The sequence below is a fragment of the Esox lucius genome, chromosome 11 (genome assembly GCF_011004845.1).
Source record: "Esox lucius isolate fEsoLuc1 chromosome 11, fEsoLuc1.pri, whole genome shotgun sequence".
Lineage (NCBI taxonomy): Eukaryota > Metazoa > Chordata > Actinopteri > Esociformes > Esocidae > Esox > Esox lucius.
In genome coordinates this window covers 35,104,404-35,129,539 of record NC_047579.1, presented here as the reverse complement: position 1 = coordinate 35,129,539, position 25,136 = coordinate 35,104,404, and the positions used below count along the sequence as shown (strand labels likewise).

General features: G+C 42.8%; 1 protein-coding gene across 5 annotated transcripts; it reads left to right on the top strand.

Annotated features, from left to right (window-relative positions):
- On the top strand, positions 1 to 25,045 carry rfx1a (regulatory factor X, 1a (influences HLA class II expression)). 5 transcript variants are annotated; one of them, XM_034295192.1, is made up of 19 exons: positions 1 to 159; positions 4,043 to 4,212; positions 4,543 to 4,671; positions 8,234 to 8,346; positions 9,379 to 9,480; positions 10,838 to 10,935; positions 12,077 to 12,518; positions 12,729 to 12,910; positions 13,056 to 13,175; positions 13,320 to 13,453; positions 13,755 to 13,873; positions 14,106 to 14,215; positions 14,329 to 14,480; positions 15,443 to 15,540; positions 15,806 to 15,955; positions 18,772 to 18,980; positions 19,226 to 19,379; positions 19,762 to 19,807; positions 20,748 to 25,045. In XM_034295192.1, exons 2-19 carry the CDS (start codon positions 4,065 to 4,067, stop codon positions 20,900 to 20,902), a joined length of 2,661 nt encoding a protein of 886 aa, XP_034151083.1. In that variant the 5' UTR covers positions 1 to 159; positions 4,043 to 4,064; the 3' UTR covers positions 20,903 to 25,045. The 5 variants fall into 5 exon arrangements, with proteins under 5 accessions (XP_034151083.1, XP_034151082.1, XP_034151081.1 ...); XM_034295191.1 differs by having other exon boundaries at positions 4,043 to 4,314; positions 12,735 to 12,910; XM_034295190.1 differs by having other exon boundaries at positions 4,043 to 4,314; positions 20,751 to 25,045.
- Positions 25,046 to 25,136: the final 91 nt, after the last annotated feature.

The following is a 25,136-nucleotide window of genomic DNA, read 5'->3' as shown; positions in this document are numbered from 1 at the left end:
CAGGTGGGTAGCAACAGTTGCCCCGGTGAGGACGAAGCGCTATAGCCACGGTAGCCCTGGCGACAAGAACCCAGCAACGAGAATCAACAACAACAGCCTGAATCCTAGAAAACATTTTTTAAACAAAAATACCGGTGGGAAATTCACTCGGAATCAGAGGTGAAACAAAACTCTTGATAGATTACGTGTACTTCTAACATTTCAAGTGAAAAATAATTTTGGATGCTGCTGTTGTTTTTTTGGCTGTTGTTTCAGACAGTAGCCATTTATAGCAAACTGGTTGCCAGTGTAGTTAGCTAGCTAACATTACCGTCATGATAACTAATAATCAGTAACCCTGGTGTATATCACGTAACGTTTTTGTATAATCAACCGCATAGTGAATGGTGTCCGTGTTTTATAGCTAACCTTATAGCTAGCTACCTGACATGACGCTAGCCAGCCTCGGTAAATAAATACCCGAACGGTTGTTATGGCGATGTCAAATGCACGATAGGGGTACAAAATGGCGGGTGTTGTAGATGTCGCTTGGTGACCAATGTGAAGCTTATGTTAAGGTTAGCTTGCTCTGGCTAGCTACGTGGAATACAACACAAACCTGTGTTAAATTGAACAGGAGACAAGTAGCTAGCGCATTACCGCGTACTGGGTTTGTGCTCTCTTGCCAGCAAGACTGTTTTAAATATAGATAACTAACACTGGCTAGGGCTAGACAATCTTACTAGCAGCTGATAAGCCTAATTCTTAGAAAAATAAATGCTGCTTTGTCATTTTCTGAGGAAACGGCCCAAGTACATTGTATGCGCCAGATACTTTCATTTTCAAGCTCGAGCTAAGGCCACGAACTAAAGCAAGGTGGCACTGAATGGGTGGGAAGTCAAGCAACATAGAAATATTGAATCTGCTAATACGTGTCATTATAACCTTTGTTCTGCATGGGCAGCACCACTGATCCCATATCTGTCAATTTCCGTATTCATTATGCCTCCTGATTACCTGTAGTGATCACATACCACAGACCAAACCAGGCTTCAGGAGGAATCAACCAATGACCAACCAATTGTTCAGGAAGGATCAGCCAATAAAATTGGAAGTCGCATCCATTTCACTACATTAAAATGACAGATGGTGATCTCTATGCTTGGATGCTTTTATCCCAACAGTTATGTCCTCTAACTATGAGCAAGCAATGGGATATTGCATACTGTAAATAGATGACCAACATTTTGAATGGGATGGAGCAAAAAGGCTTCTAGCATGTAGAAATATATTTAGAGATGGTTATGATCAAATTACTGGTATGGGGACACCAAATGTATGGCTTTCTTTCTTTTAAGCCCCCCCCACAAGAGATTGAACTAATTATTAAGCATAAATTATTGTCCAAAATGTGCATGCACAACTCTGTTTATCTTACTTTTCTCAAATGCTGTCAGCACATTTTATTAACTAGAGGATGTGTACAGGAGGTGAATTGTTTAGGAAATGTGGGAAGGCATATGTTCAGACTGGGATTTTAGAATCAGTAGCAGTGTCATGGGGGACAGGCTTTAGGCCCTGACAGAATGTGCGGTAAGAAGTTCCCCACGGCTGTAGAATGTTTAATTTTTTTAAATAACTTCCTTAGAGCATTAATTGGGACCTCTGTGGTCCACGGTGCTATTTCATAGCTCCAAGTCGACCATAACAGATTAGCTTTGAACCTTGACAGTGAGGACAGGTGACAAATGGCTGGTAAGCACCATTGGCAATCAGAATTGGCCAGCATCACTCATTTATTACATGTTTTGTTAACAGATGTAGATTAATAGTAAAATACATGCTTACTAGATCTTTACACTGTTGATTGCCCTGTTTATTTAGATAGTTTTAGATATATTTCACACCATTTCCTATGGTCTGGGATCATCTCCTTAGTTTTACTGATGTTGAAGGGGAGCACACTATTGTTACCTGCATGGATGCATGCATGGTCCAGTGTTACGTGCATGGTCCAGTGTTACGTGCATGGTCCAGTGTTACGTGCATGGTCCAGTGTAAAGTGCATGGTCTAGTGTTACCAGTTTTACTTGTTTTTACCAGCCTCATCTGGAAAAGCCCTGTCTGGTCAAGCCCACATTGTTTGGCAACTCGCAGTTACGTTTCTATTTATTGACTGTGATAGTTTGAGACCTACAAAATTCAAAAAAGTATCACGACTAGTGTAATATGATTCAATATTAGTCCTGTACCGTTGCCTGTTTATGGCTTTTTAGAATGATTTTTTTGAGAGCTACCACATTTGTCTTGTTCCTTAAAAGCAGCAGCTCTTGCCCTTTAGTTCATTCTGTATGTTGGGTTTAGTAAGAGAAGTAAGACTTCTACTTGTGAGTAGGTGTAGTCACTTTGTTAACTTAATCAATTCACTTATTAATGACAGTGACTGCTTATGTAAACTTGTCAGTGTTACTGGATGAATTCTGTAACATAATCTAGTATATGTTTGTGAAACTGTCTTGTGCGTTAGCATCTGCTTCTGACCACTTCCTTGAAGTACCCCACTTGTACTTCCTGTTTTGAGTTTTTGCTTGTAGGAAGAAAACAAGAGAATTTAGTTGAGTTCAGATTTACCAAATAGTGCCTGGGATGGCAGTGTCTCTATTTTGGTACATAGAATAAAACTGATCCAGAGTTTTGTCACACAGTTTACATGTTGTTAAACATTAAGGAAAATGGATTTCAGTCTCCCTGCTTGATTATTTTCCTTTCTCACCACAACAAATTAACTATGGTATTCTAACCTGTTCTACATATTGAATGCAAAATGGTGGTGTAGAATGGATACATTTTAACTTTGTCTGAACAAAGTCTGAATCCAATATGTCAACTTCTTATCAATCTGGAAAAGGAAATATTCATAAACTCTAGGCTAAACAGCAATAATGTGTGTGATGAAATGCTATTTTTAAATTCTCACAAGTTGTTCCGATGCATATTACTTTCATTATGATGTGTTAATTAATTAAATGTTTGTCATGAATAACTTTATTTGGGCAGAAGAGTAGCTATGTAATTGTCTGAATTAACCATTTTATTAGAGTGCATTTCAAAATGATTTGATTTGATTCAGAATGTTTTATTATTACTTTTTTGTTTAGATTTAGTTGATTCTGATTCATTTCATGCAGTCACATTGAGACATTGCTTTCATCTGTGACATTCAAACCTATTATTTTTGTTATCTATTCATGTAATTAGTCCACTGTGCCTCCAGGGGGGAGCTGGCATGGCAGGTTTCATTATACACACAAAGATGTTCATTTTAGTCTAAACAAACCCCATTTCAAAATAAACAAGCGCTCATAGGCAATCTGGAGTTGCTAAATAAATGTTTCAACCTATAAATGTATGAAATGTATCCATTAGATTCTCAAAAAAGATAACTTAGGAACGCCTCCTAATATTAGAACAACTGTTCTAACCAATCAGAGTCCCAAATATCTGCTTGTTCTATTCCAATATTTAATAATTGTCAGAGTTGGTGTAATGGGACTATTATATAATAGGAGTTACTGTAAACACTGCCTCAGAATATGCCTCAAACTTGTTGTTGTTATTATTTTGATATCATGGATGGTCAGTCCTTGCATCCATGGCTATGTCTATGAATTTCACACTGGTTAGCTCCATCTTAGCTTTTTATAGAAACATGGGCAGGGAGAATGCTTTGTTATTATTCTAATAACCACTTTGGGGCCAATTAGTGGATACAGCCCTAGTAAAACAATGTATGAACACTAATGCACCTCACTAGTGTAAGTTACTCTGGATAAGAATGTATGTTTTTAAATATCATTCTTAAAGCATTTTCTGAAGTTACTAAGATGTTCTTTTCTTTATGGGTGACAATTCAATTTGTGGAATTAATTCGGTAGGGTTACAATGCAATTGTAAATGCCAGATCAATGAAAAATATATAATTTTGAGTTAGTTATGTTTTAGACTGGCACTGAGGCGAGATCTCTCAGCAAAAAGTATTAAAATAAAATGTTCATGCCATCAGTGTCTCAGTCCCAGCTCGAGTGATGGCCACGACAGGCTATGTGGGGGAGTTGCAGCCGACCACCCAGCCCCAAGGATCAGCAGGTGGGATCGTGGCCGTGTCCGGACAGTCCTCCACCTCAGGTCCTGCTGCCACACACACCGTGGTAGCTCCTCTGCAGCAGTTCCTGGGTGAGCTTCAGACCACAGTGGTGGCACCTCCTATTGCTGCAGCAGGGCAAACCACACCCCCTGTACAAGCCACTCCCACAGTGGCACAGAAGACAGTTGCAGGTATTGTTTATGACAGTATCATTATTTATTGACTGTAATGTATATTTTATATTTTATTGATATGTATTTAGGTATTCTTACATAATTGTTGCCATGTTGTCTGGAATCGATTAAGCTGTTAGTGGTCAGGGATAATGGAACATTTTTCACAATTCCACTAAGTATGTGGTAAAGAAATGTCCACTACCCGCTTGTTTAATAATAAATAAACCTTAGTGTCTGTATCAGTTGTCCAGGCAGTGCCCACACAAGCTCCACCACCCCAGACCCAGTATGTGACAGCTGAGATCCGAGGTTCTCCGTCACAAGTCAGCAACGCCCAGAACACCCCACAGTATATCGTAGTCACCGTCACAGGTATGAGTTCTGCTCCATGTTACACACTACTGACTGTAGACTTGATTAATCCAGTATAGCTCGATTTCTTTGTATTTTCTTACCCACTCCAACAGATACACCTGTTAATTGGTGAAAGTTTAAAGGAAGGTCAATAATGAGTAAAAGTCTGGTCGGCTTCCAGGATATGAAATACTTTATTGACTAAGACATGGGCAGACATTACAGATGTCCAAGCATATTTCCTTATGTATCTCTATTTATACATGGTTTTGCATTATAATCTGCCTTGCATTAACAGGAAAAACATGTTGCATATTAAAACAGCTCATGTATAGAGTTTCAATAGACAGATCACACACCCATCTGCCATAACATTATGCCTGCCTAATATTGTGTAGCAGAGGCATTGCTAGGAGCACAATATGTTTGGGGCTTAGCCCACTAGACTCCACTAGACCTCTGAAGGTGTGCTGTGGTATCTGGCACCAAGATGTTAGCAGCAGATCCTTTAAGTCCTGTACGTTGAGAGGTGGGGCCTCCATGGATCGGACCTGTTTGTCCAGCTCATCCCACAGATGCTCGATTGGATTGAGATCTGAGGAATTTGGAGGTCAAGTCAACACCTTGAACTCGTTGTTTTCCTCAAACAATTCCTGAACCATTTTTGCTTTGTGGCAGGGCGCATTATCCTGCTGAAAGAGGCCAATGCCATCAGTGAATACCTTTGCCATGAAAGGGTGCAATTGGTCTGCAACAATGCTTAGGTAGGTGGTACGTGTCAAAGTAACATCCACATGAATGGCAGGTGGTTTCCCAGCAGAACATTGCCCAAAGCATCACACTGCCTCTGCTGGCTTGCCTCCTTCCCATAGTGCATCCTGGTGCCATTTGTTCTCCAGGTAAGCGTTGCACACGCACCTGGCCATCCACGTGATGTAAAAGGAAACATGATTCATCAGAACAGGCCACCTTCTTCCATTGCTCCATGGTCCAGTTCTGATGCTCACTTGCCCATTGTAGGCACTTTCGGCAGTGGACAGGGGTCAGCATGGGTACCCTGACTGGTCTGTGGCTACGCAGCCCCCTACGCAACAAACTGCGATGCACTGTGTTTTCTGACATCTTTCTATAAGTACCAGCACTAACCTTTTCAGCAATTTGAGCTACAGTAGCTCGTCTGTTGGATCGGACTACACAGGCCAGCCTTCACTCTCCACATGCATCATTGAGCCTTGGCCGCCCATGACCCTGTCGCCGGTTTAGTGCTTTTCCTTCCTTGGACAACCTTTGATAGGTATTGACCACTGCAGACAGGAAACACCCCACAAGGGCTGCAGTTTTGAAAATGCTCTGACCCAATCGTCTAGCCATCACAATTTGACCCTTGTTAAAGTCGCTCAGATCCTTATGATTGGCCATTTTTCCTGCTTCTATCACATCAACTTTGAGGACAGAATGTTCACTTGCTGCCTAATATATCCCACCCACTGACAGGTGCCATGATAATTAAATTATCAGTGCTATTCACATCACCTGACAGTGGTCATAATGTTATGGCTGATCGGTGTATTTGGCTAAAGTTCCAGTACCATTACCTCATTGTTGTTGACATAAGAATGCAGAACTGACCCTTCTTTCTAGACCATAAGAACATAATCCCTTGAAGAGACTCAATGGTTTATCAGAAAAAACATGAAGTCAGTCATTATACAAGCACGTTCATATATGTTGAGCATGACAAATAATTTTGTCTATTGAGAGTGCAAATCACTGATGCTCAGCACTAAGAAAAAAATAAATCTGCAGTGTCAGCGTTTGATTCCCAGCTCTCATGATCGCTGCAACTGGCTACTTGGGGGCTCTTATTACTAGATTAGTCTCATAGAGGAAGTAATACCTCTCACAGCTTTCTATTCTTGCTCTGTTCTTGATTTTTGGCAAGCAGTTTAACTGCGGATTCAAAGTTTAAGATTTTGACGTACTAATTTAACACACTTCTTATTACTGATAAGAACTTTACACAGTTCTAATTACAGAGAAAAATCTGCCACTCCAAAAATAACCTTCAATCATTGGAATTACTGAGCCCCCTGTGAACTATCTACAACCCTGTTTCCAAAAACGCTGTGTAAAATTTTAAGAAAAACAGAATGCAATGCTATGCAAATCATTTAGACCCTAAATTCATTAGAAAATAGTACAAAGACAATATATAAAATGTTGAAACTGAGAAATGTTACTGTTTGTTGAAAAATATATGTCCTTTGAATGTGATGCCAGCAACACGTTAAAAAAAAAGCTGGGATAGGGGCAACAAATGGTTGGAAATGGTTGGAAAAAACTAAACCTGGTGGAATATTACGCAACTAATTAGGGCAACTGGCAACAGATCAGTAACATGATTGGGTATTAAAAGATCATTCCAGAGAGGATGGGTCTGTCAGAATTGAGGATGTGGAGGGGTTCACCACTCTGTGAAAGTGTCCAGGCCAATATTGCAACAATTCAAGAATACAATTTCTCAACATAAAATTGCAAAGGATTTAATCATCTTTGGTACGTAATATCATTAAAAGATTCAGAGAATCCGGATAAATCTCTGTACGCAAGGAACTCTTCCAAAAAACATTGTCTGTGAACACAGTATGTCGCCGCATCAACAAATGCAAGTTAAAACTCTGCAAAGAAGAAACCATATATAAACAAGATCCAGAACCGCCACCGCCTTCTCTGGGCCAAAGCTCATTTAGGATGGACTGAGGCAAAGTGGAAAACTGTCCTGTGTTCTGACAAATCAAAATGTGAAATAATTTTTGAGACTCATGAACACTGACCTCCGGCCTGAAGAGGAGAGTGACCATCCGGCTTGTAATCAGCGCACGGTTCAAAAGCCAGCATCCTTGATGGTATGGGGGTGCATAAGTGCAAATTGCATGTGTGAACAATGTATACAGGTTTTGGAGCAACATATTCTTCCATCCAGACAACCTATTTTTCTGGGAAGGCCTTGCTTATTTCAGCAAGACAATGCCAAACAACATTCTGCATGTATTACAACAGCATGGCTCCATAGTAAAAGAGTCTGGTTGCTAAACTGGCCTGCCTGCAGTCCAGACTTGTCACCCATTGAAAACATTTGGCGCATTATGTAACTAAAAATACGACCAAGGAAAGTCTGAACTGTTGAGTAGCTGAAATCCTTAATCAAACAAGAATGGGAAAAAACACATCACTTTCAAAACTACAGCAATTTGTCCCCTTAGTTCCTAAATGCTTACAGAGTATTGTTAAAAGAAGACGTGATGCCACACATTGGTAAACACGTTGTCCCAACTTTTTAAACGTGTTGCTGGCATCAAATTCAAAATGGGCATGTATTTTTCCAAAAAGCAGTTCTCAGTTTCAACCTAAGATATGTTGTCTTTGTACTATTTTCAATGAAATAAAGGGATAAATGATTTGCATTCAGTTTTCATTCGCCTTTTACACAGGGTCCCACATTTTTTGGAAACGGTGTTGTGTACGAACAACCCTTCTCCCCTCCACGTCCTCCCTCCTTTCATCTCTCCTCTCCCCACAGAGGGCTCCCTCCAGTCCAGTGACTCTGTGTCTGACTCCAGCCCTCCCCCAGCTGTCCTACAGCAGACTGGGGTTCCCACACAGGTGGTCCAGCAGGTCCAGGCAGCACAGCAGGTAGAACCTCCTCCTTCAGTTGGTAGTAGTTTGGAAAAACACTACATATCATTAAAGTAAATCAAAATTCTAAATTAATACAGTAAAAAGTCACAGGAATTTCTGTTTTTTCCTAAAAGGTAATTGATATGTTGTAGGATGGCTGTAAGTAATGTAATAAAGAAATGTTTTAGAAAGGAATTTTCTCTACTTCTATCCCGTCAACAGTTTATTTACAGTTTTTTTTGTAAAAGCTGTTATTGTTCTTTTGTTTTATAGAATTTTGTTTCTGAATCATTGAAAACATATCAGACTCCGAAAGGTTCAGGCCCAAATAGAGCTCTCCAAAGTATTTGGTATCAAGTTCATTTCTATTCTACACAATTTACACACTACACAGTTTACAGAAGGTGTAAATGGATACAAACACAGTGAAATGCTTAAATGTTTAAAAGTAGATACTGATAAAAACAAATATTTAGACAATAAGATATACAATAGTTATGTAACAAGTCACATATTTATTTGTCCTACATTAAAATGAGTGCATTAGCCAGCAGGACCTGGAAACCCCATTACAGTATAAATCATCAGTCTTAACTAGCATTATCAGATTCTCAACTAATGGTACAGAATTTGGGTCGCAGAATATTTTGCAAGTGCCTGACCCACCAAAAAATGATATATTTTCCTTAATTTAAGGAAAAACGATTTTTTACAGTTAATAACACCAGGCAGAAAGTGTGTAAAAATGAAGATGAACATATGCTTTTACATAAATAAATTAAACATCTCCCAGCAGACTCCCTTGACTTGCAGATCATAGCCAGATATTCACATGGGGATCTGGGCCAAAACTTGTGCTTTTTTCCACACTGCTCTTCCAACCAGAAAGTAATATGGGCGAGTGTGAGCAATGATATCATTCAGTCCTCACCACACCCATGTTGACCATGTTACAGAGGGCTATGAGTGTTGCTAGCAGATATGTTGTGGGCTCAGTTATTCCTACCCTGTGTACGTTTATGTTGTGTTGTGGTTTTGTGTCCGCAGAGGTCAGTGGTGCAGGCCACGTCCCAGATCACAGCCAAGACTGAACAGGGCACCTCCCAGCTGAGTGTCACCAACCTGCAGCCTGTCCACCTCACACAGGAGGTAAGACAAAAACACAGACAAACAGCTAAACATATCAACTGCAATTCAACAAACACGTGCTGTAATGCATTGCATTACGAATTCCTTCAATCCAGAACACAAATAAAACTCCCGGCGTTTTCACCCCTGGTTGCTTCAAGAGTCCCGGTAGCAAACACAGAGTGAGGGATGAGACAGACGCAGGGAGATACAGATGGGTAGAAGAGGAGTGGACAGCAGAGCAGAGCAGGACAGAGAGACAGTTGTTTGTATGGGAACAATCAGACAGTCACACAGCCATGCAGCCAGATGGACACGGCCTTCAGGAGTACCCCTCCCATCTCCAGCCCCACCTCTCCCTGCTCTTGGCCCTGCCTTTGTCGGTTGTGTCTCTGGACTGGGAGGGGACGGAGATGGACGGGTACACTGCAGCGGTCACCACAGCCCAGGGACTGCCTCTCTTGACGGATGCAGCCTCCGCGTTCAGAGTAGGTTACTAGTTCAAATTCCACACCAAACTCTGTAATAAATGCACATAATGAAATACCGAAACGGATACACCCATTGGTCTGCATACAACTGGACTATGTAGACATTACAGAGAAAAAAAGAAAGTGTTCATTTTTATTTTTTAAACAGGTTCTATGATAAAAGTCAGTCATTATACAAGCACGTTCATATATGCACGTTCAGGTCCACTTGATTGAATTTAGAATCCCACTGATAACAATGCATCACTCTGCTGTTGATAACATTTTTAAATCTGATCTTCAGTGGGGGTTAAGTGGAAGGTGGGGAGGCCATCAGTGAGTAATTGTGTGTAGGGTTGTTAAGTGGAATAAATCAACATAATAGGAACAGGAGCATTTTCCAAGTCACTGGCATTTTCCATTGAAGGAATACCAAACAAATGATTGTTCAGTATTCCTCATGGTGTGTCTGTGTCTTTGTGGGTCTGTGTGTGTGTCTCTGTCTGTCTATGTGTGTGTCTCTGTGTGTGTGTGTGTGTCTCTGTGTGTCTCTGTGTGTCTCTGTGTGTGTGTCTCTGTGTGTGTCTATGTCTGTGTGTGCCTCTGTGTGTGTGCCTCTGTGTGTGTGTCTCTGTGTGTGTGTCTCTGTGTGTGTGTCTGTGTGTGTGTGTCTCTCTGTCTATGTGTGTGTCTCTGTGTGTGTCACTGTGTGTGTCTGTGTGTATGTGTCTCTGTGTGTCTCTGTGTGTGTCTCTGTGTGTCTCTGTGTGTGTGTCTCTGTGTGTGTCTGTGTGTATGTGTCTCTGTCTGTCTCTGTGTGTGTCTCTGTGTGTGTGTCTCTGTGTGTCTCTGTGTGTGTGTCTCTGTGTGTGTGTCTCTGTCTGTGTCTCTGTGTGTGAGTGCCCCAGGTTCAGCAGCAGCTCCAGCAGGTTCCAGTGCAGCATGTGTACACCAACCAGGTGCAGTATGTTGAAGCAGGAGACACCAACTATTCCACAAGCACCATGTAAGCTTCCCCAACACTGATATAACAACAACATACGCTGTTAGTGATGCTCTGTCAGCCTGGGTAAAACCTCAGCATGGGCACGGTGTTCAGTGTGGTCAGAATAGACTGTTAGTGATGCAATTCTCTGTCAGCCTGGGTAAAACCTCAGCATGGGCACGGTGTTCAGTGTGGTCAGAATAGACTGTTAGTGATGCAATTCTCTGTCAGCCTGGGTAAAACCTCAGCATGGGCACGGTGTTCAGTGTGGTCAGAATAGACTGTTAGTGATGCAATTCTCTGTCAGCCTGGGTAAAACCACAGCATGGGCACGGTGTTCAGTGTGGTCAGAATAGACTGTTAGTGATGCAATTCTCTGTCAGCCTGGGTAAAACCTCAGCATGGGCACGGTGTTCAGTGTGGTCAGAATAGACTGTTAGTGATGCAATTCTCTGTCAGCCTGGGTAAAACCACAGCATGGGCACGGTGTTCAGTGTGGTCAGAATAGACTGTAGTGGTGCTGCTTTAACTGTCCTGCTGACTAGCTTATTAGATCACATCCATTTCTAAAACAGCACCGTACAAATTAGTCAAACCCGTGTCTGACTTGTCCGATGTAATTTCTCTGTGCTGTCTCTAAACTCCATGGTCACTGTCACAGACTTGGTAAGAAACAACATGCAGATGTAGGACTGCTGTGGTGGTGCAGCTTTTAGGACAGTGGTTGAAATGCTGACTATAACTCAAACTCTCCCCTTCCCTCCCCCGCCTCCCTCAAACTTTCCCCTTCCCTCCCTTGCCTTCCTCAAACTCTCCCCCTTCCCTCCCCCGCCTCCCTCAAACTCTCCCCCTTCCCTCCCCCACCTCCCTCAAACTCTCCCCCTTCCCTCCCCCGCCTCCCTCAAACTCTCCCCCTTCCCTCCCCCGCCTCCCTCAAACTCTCCCCCTTCCCTCCCCCACCTCCCTCAAACTCTCCCCCTCCCCCCCCCCACCTCCCACAAACTCTCCCCCTTCCCTCCCCCACCTCCCACAAACTCTCCCCCTTCCCTCCCCCACCTCCCTCAAACTCTCCCCCTTCCCTCCCCCGCCTCCCTCAAACTCTCCCCCTTCCCTCCCCCGCCTCCCTCAAACTCTCCCCCTTCCCTCCCCCACCTCCCTCCAGTCGTTCGGGCAGCAGCTTCTCCTACACAGACACACCCCTGTACAACCAGACCACCGGTGCCCCGTACTACGAAGCCCCTCCCACGTCCGAGTCACAGGTCACAACCACCGGCACACCCCTAACTGTCTCCGTGACGACGGGCTCCTCCGGCACCGTGTCCATGTTCGTGGCTGGCACAGGTCAGATCGTGGCCAACCCCGCTGCCACGACTGCAGGCGGAGCCACTGTGGTGGCAACTGGGGGAACAGCCAATGGGGCTGTAGAAGGGGCGGGAGCTAATGGAGGCGGGGGCAGCTATGTGATCCAGGGGGGCTACATGCTGGGAGGCAACGGGGGCAACAACAGTCAGGGGGGCTACGCACACAACGCCCGCTCTTCACCTGCCACCGTGAGCATAACCGAGGGAGAGGAGAGCAGCGGTGTGCCGTCAGCAGACAAAAAGGTACGCGAAGACGCTGACCTCCGAACCATTCTCTCCTGAAGCGTTCATCCACTGGTCTTGGCACTCAAATGTTGGAGGACCACGCTGAGCTGTCATGTCACGTCATAGATATTCAACTTTTAATCCGACTCTGTGTTCTTAGTCCGGCGTATTGTCTTGTAATCTGATTTGAAGTGGTGTGTTCTCCCCGTCTGTCCGCCTCTCTGCCAGGTGCAGTGGCTGCTAGACAACTACGAGACAGCAGAAGGCGTCAGTCTGCCTCGCTCCACCCTCTACTGCCACTACCTGTTGCACTGCCAGGAGCAGAAACTGGAGCCTGTCAACGCTGCCTCCTTTGGGAAGCTGATCAGGTCCGTGTTCATGGGGCTACGCACGCGCCGTCTTGGCACCCGGTAAGACAGGTCCTATATCCTATAGAAAGTCACACAGGCACATACAAATAGGAACACACATACACGTCAGGACACACACTTATTCTCAATATGTTTAGACTGAATCGGAAGCTGAGTAATGTGTGTGTGTGTGTGTGTTTTCCAGAGGGAACTCCAAGTACCACTACTATGGCCTGAGGATCAAGGCCAGCTCCTCTCTGATCAGACTGATGGAAGACCAGCAGCACCTGGCCATGAGACAGCAGCCCTTCTCTCAGAAACAGAGGTGGGGTGTGGCTCCCTCACCGTCATCCCTCTCCTGCACTCCAGCCTCCTTGGTCACCTGGTGGCGTGTAAAGGAAAGAGTGTGTAAAGGAAAGAGTGTGTAAAGGAAATGCCTGGTTTTGAATGAGGTTCTCTGCCTCCCCAGGTTGAAGCCGGTGCAGAAGATGGAGGGAATGTCCAATGGCATGGCAGCAGGCTCAGGGCAACAGCAACAACAGCAGCAGGGGGCGGGGCTGTCTGATATCAGCGCACAAGTCCAGCAGTACCAGCAGTTCCTGGGTGAGAGGTTGGCGATGGTTTCCTGTCCACGCTTCAGAGCAAAACCTATTTTTATTTAGTTTCAGTTGGTATTATTTACCAAGACGACAATCGTTGTTGAAATCTCTGTGCTTGGCGCCCTTGCGGCATGGTTAAACATTATATTGTGAAATATTTGGTGGAATGGGATTTAAAAAAGTCTTTTTTTCTTTTTATCATTATTTTTAAGAATGGCCCAGACAGCTTTGAAGAAAATAGTAGATCATAAATGACCACGTAATGTCGCGTAATACCTGACTAGCCAATCTTTATCTCCGTGCAGATGCTTCCCGGACCCTTCCAGAATTCCCTGACATTGACCTGCAGGGCAAGGTCCTCCCAGAGGGCATAGAGCTGGAGCACATCAAGAGCTTCCAGCTGCTCTATCGGGAACACTGTGAGGTGCCTGTCTGTCTGTCAAACAGGTTGTTTCTATGTATATCTCAGTCTGTCTTTGTATGTGTGTGTCTGTAGACGGCTCTCGCTGGCGTTTCACTCTTCATTCTGTCTTGATTTAATCCAGCACATGTGTTCCACACGTCTCCCTGTTGTTTCTGTGTACAGCTGTCCTGTTCATATTCTGCAAAAAGGCTAGTTGATTCTGATGCCGCTGGCGTTCCCTCGCTGTTTACAGGCCATACTGGACGTGACGATCAATCTGCAGTTCACCCTTGTGGAGACCTTGTGGAAGACCTTCTGGAGGTTTGCAGAGAACCGGAGTGGAGACACTGGTACCCTGGCTGTGTAAGTCATATCCCGGGACTTAAATGCGTAGCTACTAAACCAACTGATCTATGAGAGTGCCTGTCCTTTTAGCAGTCCCAAAATGACACCTGTATATTGTGTTGTTGTAACAGGCATGATGAGTGTGAGAAACGCCTGCCCAAGGAGTGTCTGGTGATCCTCTGTAAGTACGACCCTGTGCTGCGCTGGAGTCGCCACTGTGACAACAACCTGTACCAGGGCCTGGTGGAGATCCTCATCCCAGATGTCCTGCGGCCCATCCCCAGTGAGTTAGAATGAAGACCTAAGGCACCTTGGGGGTTTGTGGAAGTTGGCCCATCCCCAGTGAGTTAGAATGAAGACCTAAGGCACCTTGGGGGTTTGTGGAAGTTGGCCCATCCCCAGTGAGTTAGAATGAAGACCTAAGGCACCTTGGGGGTTTGTGGAAGTTGGCCCATCCCCAGTGAGTTAGAATGAAGACCTAAGGCACCTTGGGGGTTTGTGGAAGTTGGCCCATCCCCAGTGAGTTAGAATGAAGACCTAAGGCACCTTGGGGGTTTGTGGAAGTTGGCCCATCCCCAGTGAGTTAGAATGAAGACCTAAGGCACCTTGGGGGTTTGTGGAAGTTGGCCCATCCCCAGTGAGTTAGAATGAAGACCTAAGGCACCTTGGGGGTTTGTGGAAGTTGGCCCATCCCCAGTGAGTTAGAATGAAGACCTAAGGCACCTTGGGGGTTTGTGGAAGTTGGCCCATCCCCAGTGGGTTAGAATGAAGACCTAAGGCACCTTGGGGGTTTGTGGAAGTTGGCCCATCCCCAGTGAGTTAGAATGAAGACCTAAGGCACCTTGGGGGTTTGTGGAAGTTGGCCCATCCCCAGTGGGTTAGAATGAGGACCGCACTTATTATTAGATATTAGAAACATGTTAACAACACTATTAGAATGGTCAAAATAAATGTTTTGTCATAGTAATGGTAAACAGTTTAATATGCGTTCAGGATTTGACCTACCTGGTTTATAATACCATACATAACATGACAGCTTATACGTAACAATATTACATTTGGTGACATAATGTAATTCATGTAATTTAAGCACATTACATGACAGGCCTGCTAGCGTTTCAACATGAAGACCCAGTGACTTAGATGCTCGACACTTAAAGTGGGTTTGCTTTTACGAACGTACTCCACACCACATGGTAGAGTATACCCAGTTCAGCCTTAGTCCAACCTCTCTCCTGTCCACAGGTGCCTTAACTCAAGCCATTCGTAACTTTGCCAAGAGCCTGGAGAGCTGGCTGACCAATGCCATGATGAACATCCCTGAGGAGATGGTCCGCATCAAGGTCTGTCCCTGCACTGTTTGCTTCTTTTCCTACCTTTTAAGAAAAAAGTCACCAAAATGTCCTGAGATTATGTGAAAACATATTAAGCACTGTGAAAACTTTCCGCAAATCTCGACTTTTCAAAACGCTTTTGTAGCAAATCCTAATAAACATTTGTGTTAGGGTTGGGTTTAGAGGTGCGTGCTTTGATTACATGTATGTGTTTCTATGGTGTGTCCTAGGTGAGGTCTTGACACGGTCTCCCCCCCCAACTCTCCTTCCCCAGGTAACATCGGCCAGTGCTTTTGCCCAGACCCTGCGTAGGTACACCTCTCTGAACCACCTGGCCCAGGCCGCTAGAGCCGTGCTGCAGAACACAGCACAGATCAACCAGATGCTCAGCGACCTCAACCGCGTCGACTTTGCCAATGTTCAGGTTGTTCCAGTATACAGTACCAGTCAAAGGTTTGGACACACTTACCCATTCACTCGAGTGGGTGACTGTGTCCCAGCTCTTTTTTTTTTTATTATTTTTTTTTTAATTTATAAAGCACAAATAAACACTACTTCCGTAGACCAATGTGCTGTACAGAGACAACTGCAGATAACAATAAAGAAAATAACACATGATGAATTTAAACAATACATACACAGCACCAGGACAATTTCCTCAACTATTATTTGCATATGCCAGCTCAAATAAAAATTTCTTTAGCCTCACTTTAAAAATGCCAAGGGTTAGTGCAGCTCTGATTTCAACAGGGAGGCTATTCCACAGTTTAGGAGCAGCAATGGAGAAAGCTCGGTCTCCTCTGGTCTTAAGTTTTGTTCTAGGGACCACCAGAAGGCCTTGGTTTGCAGACCTAAGAGCTCTTGGTGGTTGATGAACAGTCAGTAAGTCCTTGAGGTAGGATGGGGCCATCCCATGTAGTGATTTGAAAACTAGTAATAAAACTTTAAAAGTAATTCTATGGCAGACTGGTAGCCAGTGAAGTGCCTTGAGGACCGGAGTTATGTGATCTCTTTTCCGCGTTCCCGTCAGAGCTCTTGCAGCGGCATTCTGGACTATTTGAAGACGGTTCATGGATGATTCATTGATCTCCAGATAAAGTGAATTACAATAGTCTAGCCTTGTGGTGATAAAAGCATGTATAATTTTTTCAAAGTTAGAATTAAGATAGTATAGATTTAATTTTTACCAGGGTTCGTAGCTGGTAGAAGCATGATTTCACAACTTGATTGATCTGTCTATCAAGCTTTAGGGCACTATCTAGTACCACTCCCAGGTTTCTTACATATGGCTTCACATATGGTGTCAGTGTACCAAGATTTATATTTGTTGTGTTATGTAGACTGGAAGATGTAAACACCATAACCTCAGTCTTTTTCTCATTCAGACTAAGAAAATTTTGCGACATCCATGATTTCACCTCCTCAAGGCAAGCAGCGATCTGTGTTTGATTATTATTAAGAGGAAAATATATTTGTGTGTCGTCTGCGTAACAATGATAATTCAAGTCATATTTTTTAAAAATAGTACTCAGAGGAAGCATGTATAGAGAAAATAACATCGGAGCCAGTGTGGAACCTTGCGGAATTCCACACATTAATTTTGCTGAGGAAGATCGGTGGTTACTAATGTTTACTGAAAAACTCCTATTGGTAAGATAAGACTGAAACCAATTTAAAACTGTGCCTTTAATGCCCACTATGTGTTCTAAACGAGATAATAAAACGTTGTGGTCTACCGTATCAAAGGCAGCACTTAAATCCAGGAGTATCAGTGCTACTGAGTTTCCAGAGTTAGTGGCTATAAAAATGTCATTTAGCACTTTTACAAGCGCCGTTTCAGTAGAGTGAAATTGTTTAAAACCGGATTGAAATATGTCAAAAATGTTGTTTTCGTTTAAAAAAGTTTGGAGCTGACTTAGAACTACTTTATCTAAAAATTTTGTTACAAATGGTAGATGTGAAATAGGTCGGAAATTTGATAGGTCAAATGGGTCTAAATTTGGCCTCTTTAGTATGGGTTGCACTGACGCATGTTTTAAGCACTCAGGGATGACTCCCAACTCAAGGCATTTATTTACCAAATGTAGAAGTGTTGTACCCACTACATTAAACACTTTTTTTAATAATCGTGCCGGGATAGTGTCTAATGGTGATCCTGTAGGTTTTAGCTGCTTTACAATGTCATTTAAAGAAGTCATAGTAATTGGTATAAACTTATTTAGCCTGCCGGTGAAATTCAACTGGCCTGCCGGGGCGCCAGTGATCACATGCATGTTATTTCTAATTTCAGCTATCTTGGCTATGAAAAATTTGCAAAACCGCTCACACATAGCCACTGACTCACTCGGGTAGATGGACACAACTGGATTTGTGACATTATTAATAATCTTAAAAAGAACTCTAGGATTGTTGTAGTTCTTATCTATGAGAGTAGAGAAGTATTTTGATTTGGCCATTCTCAACTCATTTTGATACTTAGAAAGAGAATCTTTAAGCATCTCGTAAGAGATCTGTAATTTGTCTCTTTTCCATTTCCTCTCGGCCCTTCTGCATATCTGTCTCAGGGTTCGGGTGGTATTATTTACCCATGGTTCAGAGGATGTTTTTTGATTTTTTGTTTTTAACGGTGCTATATCATCTAAAATTATACTACAAATGGAATTAAAATTATATAATAGTTCGTCCGGGTTCAGATCTGGTGAAGCAAATTCAGGGTAGTTTGAGAGCTCCTCAAAAGCTTCAGCAAAAGTAGTAGAAGTAGCGTCAGTGATTCTACGTGTCTTCAAGACAGTTTTATGTAGATTTATAGGGTTAAGTGCTAGCGGCATATTGAATGTGATAGGGTTATGATCAGAGAAACTATGTTCGCATATCTCAATTTCACTCAGCAGTATCCCATGAGAAAAAATAAGGTCAAGGGTGTGCCCCTTTATATGTGTTGGTCTACTCACCAGCTGCACTCTTGAGTGGTAATGTATACATTCATATTTTGTAGACCAGCTCTGATGGTGATGATTATGGTATTCATTTTAGTAGTGTCCAGATTGACTAAATGCCATTATTAATGCAACTTAACACAACAGGTAAAAGGAAATCATACCCATTTTGACGAGCGCAGAAAGACTGAAAATAAGGGCACCTAAAAACTGGGAGGCCGTAAAGTGACAGTAATGAAAGAATGCTGATGGCTGCCCCCCCCTCCCTCCCTCCGTCTACCCATCCCCATCTGTTTTGGTACAGGAGCAGGCATCGTGGGTGTGTCGCTGTGAGGACCGGGTGGTGCAGCAGTTGGAGCAGGACTTCAAGCTGACCCTGCAGCAACAGAACTCCCTGGAGCAGTGGGCTGCCTGGCTGGACGGCGTCGTCTCCCAGGTCCTAAAGCCGTACCAGGCCAGTGCTGCTTTCCCCAAGGCCGCCAAGCTCTTCCTGCTCAAGTGGTCCTTCTATAGGTGAGAATGGGCTCTAGTCTCATGACTGCTCAGTATATTTCAACATTTCCCAAAATGTCCCCATAAGGCCCCAACTAAGATACAAATGGGAACAAGCAGGTGGTCGGGGGGGAAGATCCTGAGATTTACAACCTCGCTGCTCATAGACAATTTCCTTGGTTAATCAGGAAATCCTGTTGAATTTTTTTCATCCATGCCAAATTCCTGTGTCCTTTCCCACCCTCTGTCCCCTCCTCTGCCTCCAGTTCCATGGTCATTAGAGACCTGACTTTGCGCAGTGCTGCCAGCTTTGGGTCCTTCCACCTCATCAGATTGCTGTATGATGAGTACATGTACTATCTCATAGAGCACCGAGTGGCCCAGGCTAAAGGAGAGACGCCTATCGCCGTCATGGGGGAGGTACAAACACTTTTATTTTTTCTATCCTGGTGGGGACCTATAAATTCAGAAATCCCTATTCCGTAACCCTAAACTTAACCCTAACGTTTCCCCTTAATTTAACCTACCTAAACTTCATAGCTTCATCCCAATATGTGAATGTATGTTTTTCTAAGCCAGAAATTACATTCTCCTTAGTGGAGACTTGCTAAAAACCTGGTAGGGACCAAGTTCTTTTGGTTAGAATATCTTTGCGGGGATTTCGGCTCCCCAGATGTATACATAGATGTAGATCTCATACACACACAAAACATATAATACACTTGCGAAGTTCAATGCGCTGTTGATAATAGAAACCAATAGTTACTAGATTAGATACAAACTAATATCTTGTGTCCCCTAGTTTGCCAGTCTTGGCAGGAGCTTGAACCCCCTGGATCCAGACAAAGGTAACTACAGACCCTCGTGTTGTTTAATGCAAAGCAAATCATTGTCAGAAATGGTATGTACTGATAACTTGCCGAATTCCAAATGAGTCCCCAGCTCTTCTCCCACGTGCATTTGGGATGTATTGGGTAGAGGTCTGGGGTATATTTCAGATGGGGTCATTTATTTTTTATATACAGTAGATTTGAAAATTCTACACACCCTTGTTGAAAATAACTTTTTGTCATGTAAAGCCTCACATAAAGAGAAAGCAATGTTGACAGGGATAGGAGGAAGGAGGCCAATGGCAGGAACTGGCCACTCCTTGCAGGATGTGCCCAGTTCTTAGGGTGGCAAGATGGAAAATTGTGCAGAAAGATACATGTGAGAAAATGTGTTATAGTCTGATTAGAGCATGGTAGAACTTTTTGGCCTTAAAGACAAAAACTATTTTGGCACAAAGCTAGCACGGCTTATCAACCAAAGTACACAACTCCTACTGTCAATCTTGGTAGCAACAGCATCATGATATTGGGCTACTCCATGACAAAAAGCGGAATTTAACTTTTCAACACAACATCCTAAGCACAAAGCTAAATTATCAGAGGGATGCATTGCAAAAATTCAGAGCCTGGACATTAAGCCTATAAGATAGATAGACTAATCTAAAGAGAGCTGTGCACAGGGGATCCTTTCACAATTTGACTGACCTTGAACTCCTCTGCAAACCAAGCTGCATTTTCAGTAAGGGTGTGTAGACTTTCATTATCCACTGTATTATAGTAAAGATGATAATGGTAATGACGATGAACCTAACTTCTATAGCCATTGTCATAGAATATTAACTATTCAAGAGCAAAAACATAACCATGACTGGTCAGCCAACCTGGCCAAGTCTTCTATGTATCTATTCCCATAACCATGGTTTCTGATATTGTCCTTCCTCCCACCTGTGTCTTCAAGAAGAGGAAGAGGAGGAGGAGGAGGAGAGTGATGACGAGTGCCAGGAGCTGTCTCTGCCCTCGGATGGGACGGGGCTTGGGGAGGAGTCTCTGGAGCCACCTGCCAAGCTGGCCAGAACTGACCAGAGAGTTCTATTCACCACTGGCCAAGACTGACCAGAGAGTTCTATTCACCACTGGCCAAGACTGACCAGAGAGTTCTGTTCACCACTGGCCAAGACTGATCAGAGAGTTCTATTCACCACTGGCCAAGACTGACCAGAGAGTTCTGTTCACCACTGGCCAAGACTGACCAGAGAGTTCTATTCACCACTGGCCAAGACTGACCAGAGAGTTCTGTTCACCACTGGCCAAGACTGACCAGAGAGTTCTGTTCACCACTGGCCAAGACTGACCAGAGAGTTCTGTTCACCACTGGCCAAGACTGACCAGAGAGTTCTGTTCACCACTGGCCAAGACTGACCAGAGAGTTCTATTCACCACTGGCCAAGACTGACCAGAGAGTTCTGTTCACCACTGGCCAAGACTGACCAGAGAGTTCTGTTCACCACTGGCCAAGACTGACCAGAGAGTTCTATTCACCACTGGCCAAGACTGACTACACACACTTGCAGAGTTAGATTTATATGAACACACATACAAAGTAATTTATAGATACAGTACACACATATCTGCTTAAACATACACAATACCGACCAGAGGTCTTCTTGGATCTTGAGATTGATATCCAAGCCAAGTCGTATACGTGAAATGTTAATCAGACCGACAGGTCCGGTCATTAAAAAATGTCATCAATTTCTGACTGGGATCCGAGGATGACTACATCTCGTCAGAAACATTTCTAAGATTGTACCCAAATTTATTGTGAAATACATGCTTTATTGTCGTGCAAGCCCGCCAAATTGTTTTGACTTGTCTGGCAGTGAATGTTCATGTTTCACATGCACTGTATGTTGTAGACTGGCCTATATAATTAATGATATATGTATAGCTTAGAATTTTATAATATCTCTCACTGAAAATGTTGAGAGATGAAAGGAAGTGGAATGTGTGTATCTGGTGAAAACGCACCACACTTCTCTGTACTGAATCCACTCTCTCGTCTATTGCTAATTTGTGCATATGTATTTATTTTTATATGTAGGTCAGTTTCTTGAGCACGCAAAGTAACATACCTGGCCTGGGCACAAATGAAAGACAATAATTCAAATGCATTTTTTAAATATTTTCTATAAACCACCAAGTAAAAAAAGATCACATCTTCTGATCCAATACCTCCAATGGAAACATCATAAAATAGGCTACCAAGAGCAAAAAGCTATCTCCAGCCTAGTGGTGCATAAAACAGCCAGTTGAAACAACGCTGCATAGGCCTTTGCAAGTTCAATATAACGAATGGTCAAACCAGACAGGCGGAGGAGAGAAAAATTCGGATAGTACCAGATGCCATGTGTGGCAAATGTGATTTGATGAAGACATTTATTATACAACATTCGGACATTCTCCTTTAATATAATTTCAGATCTGTGGCTACAGAGCGTAATCCACTATGTAATCTCAAACTTTATATGACCCAGTCAGAAACGCGATCGGCTCTCTGATGTTCAGATGTTTATGTCCTTTAAGACCTCTGATACATACTCATATTTACAGTTTGTACACACAGCTGTGTGCAGATACTGTACGCATACAGACACTGAGAACATTGCTGCAGACTCCAACACATTTCTACCAGTGTACGCACACACACACAATCCCACTAAGGTCTGTATGGCACAAATCTGCTGTAAGCACAGACAGACCACATACACAGATGGACATACAGTGACCGGTCTGGCATTGCTGAAGCAATGTTACACAGTGAACTTCAACAGACAGAGTGAAGAGAGACTTTTGTCACTTTGATGAATCTGTGTATTAAACAAAGACTTGCCATGGTTTTCAGTGTTGGCACTGACCATAGAGCAACCCATTGCACATGCAAACTTGGGCTGCCCTCCTAAAACGGACTGCTGTACCAAGGTGGTCCTGACGTTTTGATGGTTACAATTCGTCCTATCTCAACCCTTCTGTACAGAACGAAACCAAGGGACTGAAGAGGATGATTCTGCAGTTTTAGGTTGTCTGTTAAGCTGTCACCCCTGTGTTAATCAAAGCCCAAGAGTCAATCAGGAGGAGCTGGAGCCTGTAGCTGATCGCAGTAAGGGAAGATGTTGTGTGTGTGTGTGTGTGTGTGTGTGTGTGTGTGTGTGATTGCGAGCGTGAGAGTTTGTGTTTGTGCGTATGTTTATGCCCTGTAGTGTGTTGCCGTGTGTGTGCACTGGGGTCTTACTGCTGTGCTGTATTTCTAGGGTGCAAATGAACGTGTTGTTTTTTGTGATTGTGTGTGTCTTGTAAAGTGGGTCTGATTTTACGATTGTTAAAAGAGAATTTTACTTTTTTACACTTGATATTTGATGGTTCCTCACCCTGAAAGTGGTTTATGGGCCAAGAGATACTCAACTCTCTGGTTCAGTTTTAAGTTGGTTTGAACAATGAACAGACTCACACTTTCACAGATTTTTAGCAGTGGCTAAACTTAGCTGACATTTGTAATGGTTGTTTAAAGGGGAACATCAAGTCACATGATGATCCATCTGGAAAGTCATGTAAACAAATAATTTGTTTGGAAGACAAAATGAGTGACAACTGATTGTCCCTCCCCAAATAACTTGCTGCACAATCATTATTCCATTGTGTTTGTGTTGTTGCTAGTGGTGATTCTTAATGGCTGTTGAAAGAACTGAATCTTGGTTTACAGTATCTTTCCCCCCCATGGACTTCAGGTTGAAGAACTATCTAACATCAATTATCAAAAAGTGCAATTCTACTTTAAGTCTTTGCCTCAGAAGACATGTTGGCAGTTTATTTGGTGGATATTTTCAAAGGCACTAAGAATCAATTTGGAGAATTATTTAAATTAAAATGTTCCTTTCCTGAAAAAAAGAGTGTTAGGGTATTGGGGTTTCTTTTACACACAAATGATAAAACCGTTGTTCACAGGCATATCCATGTTAGCCCGATTCATTTTTCTCACCTGCACAGAATGTCCCTTGACTGCTGATGAATGTGCAGTTCTATAAGAGGGGCTTATATAAACTAATATACGGTATATTTATGTGTTCAAGTGCTTCATTGGTTATTGTTGAGCTGTTTGTGGCCTCTTGTGGTCAACACATTTAATTGATCCAGCCTTATTTGTTTTTCTTAATTTCTATGCCAAACATTTCTGATTTACACTTTTTTTTTTACATGTTCAAAGGAGGGGTGTGCTGGACTGTGTTAAGATGGGTTATAGTAATATAGTAGTCCTGCCATTTCCTTTACTTTTGGCCACAAAGTGAACCTTTCCTTGAATGGTTAATGTGTGTGTATGTGTATTTATTGATTGTTTTTGAGTTTGAGTGCATGTTAGATTGAAGTTATCCTAAAGTGAGCTCTCTACATACCCAGGCCAAGCCCTGCTAATGTATTCTTAAAAAACCCTTTACAACAGGTGCCACTGTTGTGTAGGTTTATAGCAAACAGATCTGGGATCAGGCTTGATGTGAACCTGGACAGGTCAGCCAGTCAGCACCGTCACCTTATGTTCCTCTGCCTCTCTCACTCATTTCCTACCTTCCTGACATGTTTTTTTGTTGTTATTGTTAAAGCCATTTTCATAAAACATTGTCCAGCACTATTGTTTTGATTGTTGAAAACATATTGCTTTAACATTGTCATAAAATGTCACATGGGACATTTTCAATGACGGCAAAGCACTTTGTCTTTAGCAGGCACAGTGGGCCTTTAAACCAGCATGTTTAACCCTTTGGGTTGTCTACTGCTTCCACAGCTGATGACATATCTCTCAGTGTTACAGAAGTCATCTACCTGGATTTCAGCTATCATATAGGCGATTAAAAGCATAACATTATTATTTGTCCAAATTCAAGTCAATGATTCATCTCATCTAGTAATTCTATGTATATGCCGTTAATCTTACCGGACAGGGGAAATCCATACAACTTTTGAAAAACTGGGCCCTGAGAATTTTCCCATGAGATGGACATTCCTTTCCAGACAAAGTTTTTTTTATTTATTGAAAAACACAGACAAATGTTTTGTCATTTTTATAGTGTTTAGTTTCTTAAAAATAGTGTATTGTGTGGCACTGTTTTATGAATTTGGTCAATTACAAGTATGACTGTGCCTTTGGGAGGTTGTAGAATGCAATTCAGATGTTTTTAATTTTAAAGATATAAAATAAATAATTTTTAAAGTTGTCAAACTCTGGATTTTCTTCCTCAGCCGAAATGCCGACTAGTTTCCGTTTGAGCAAGCTGTGAGAACTACATTGTGATGTGTATAG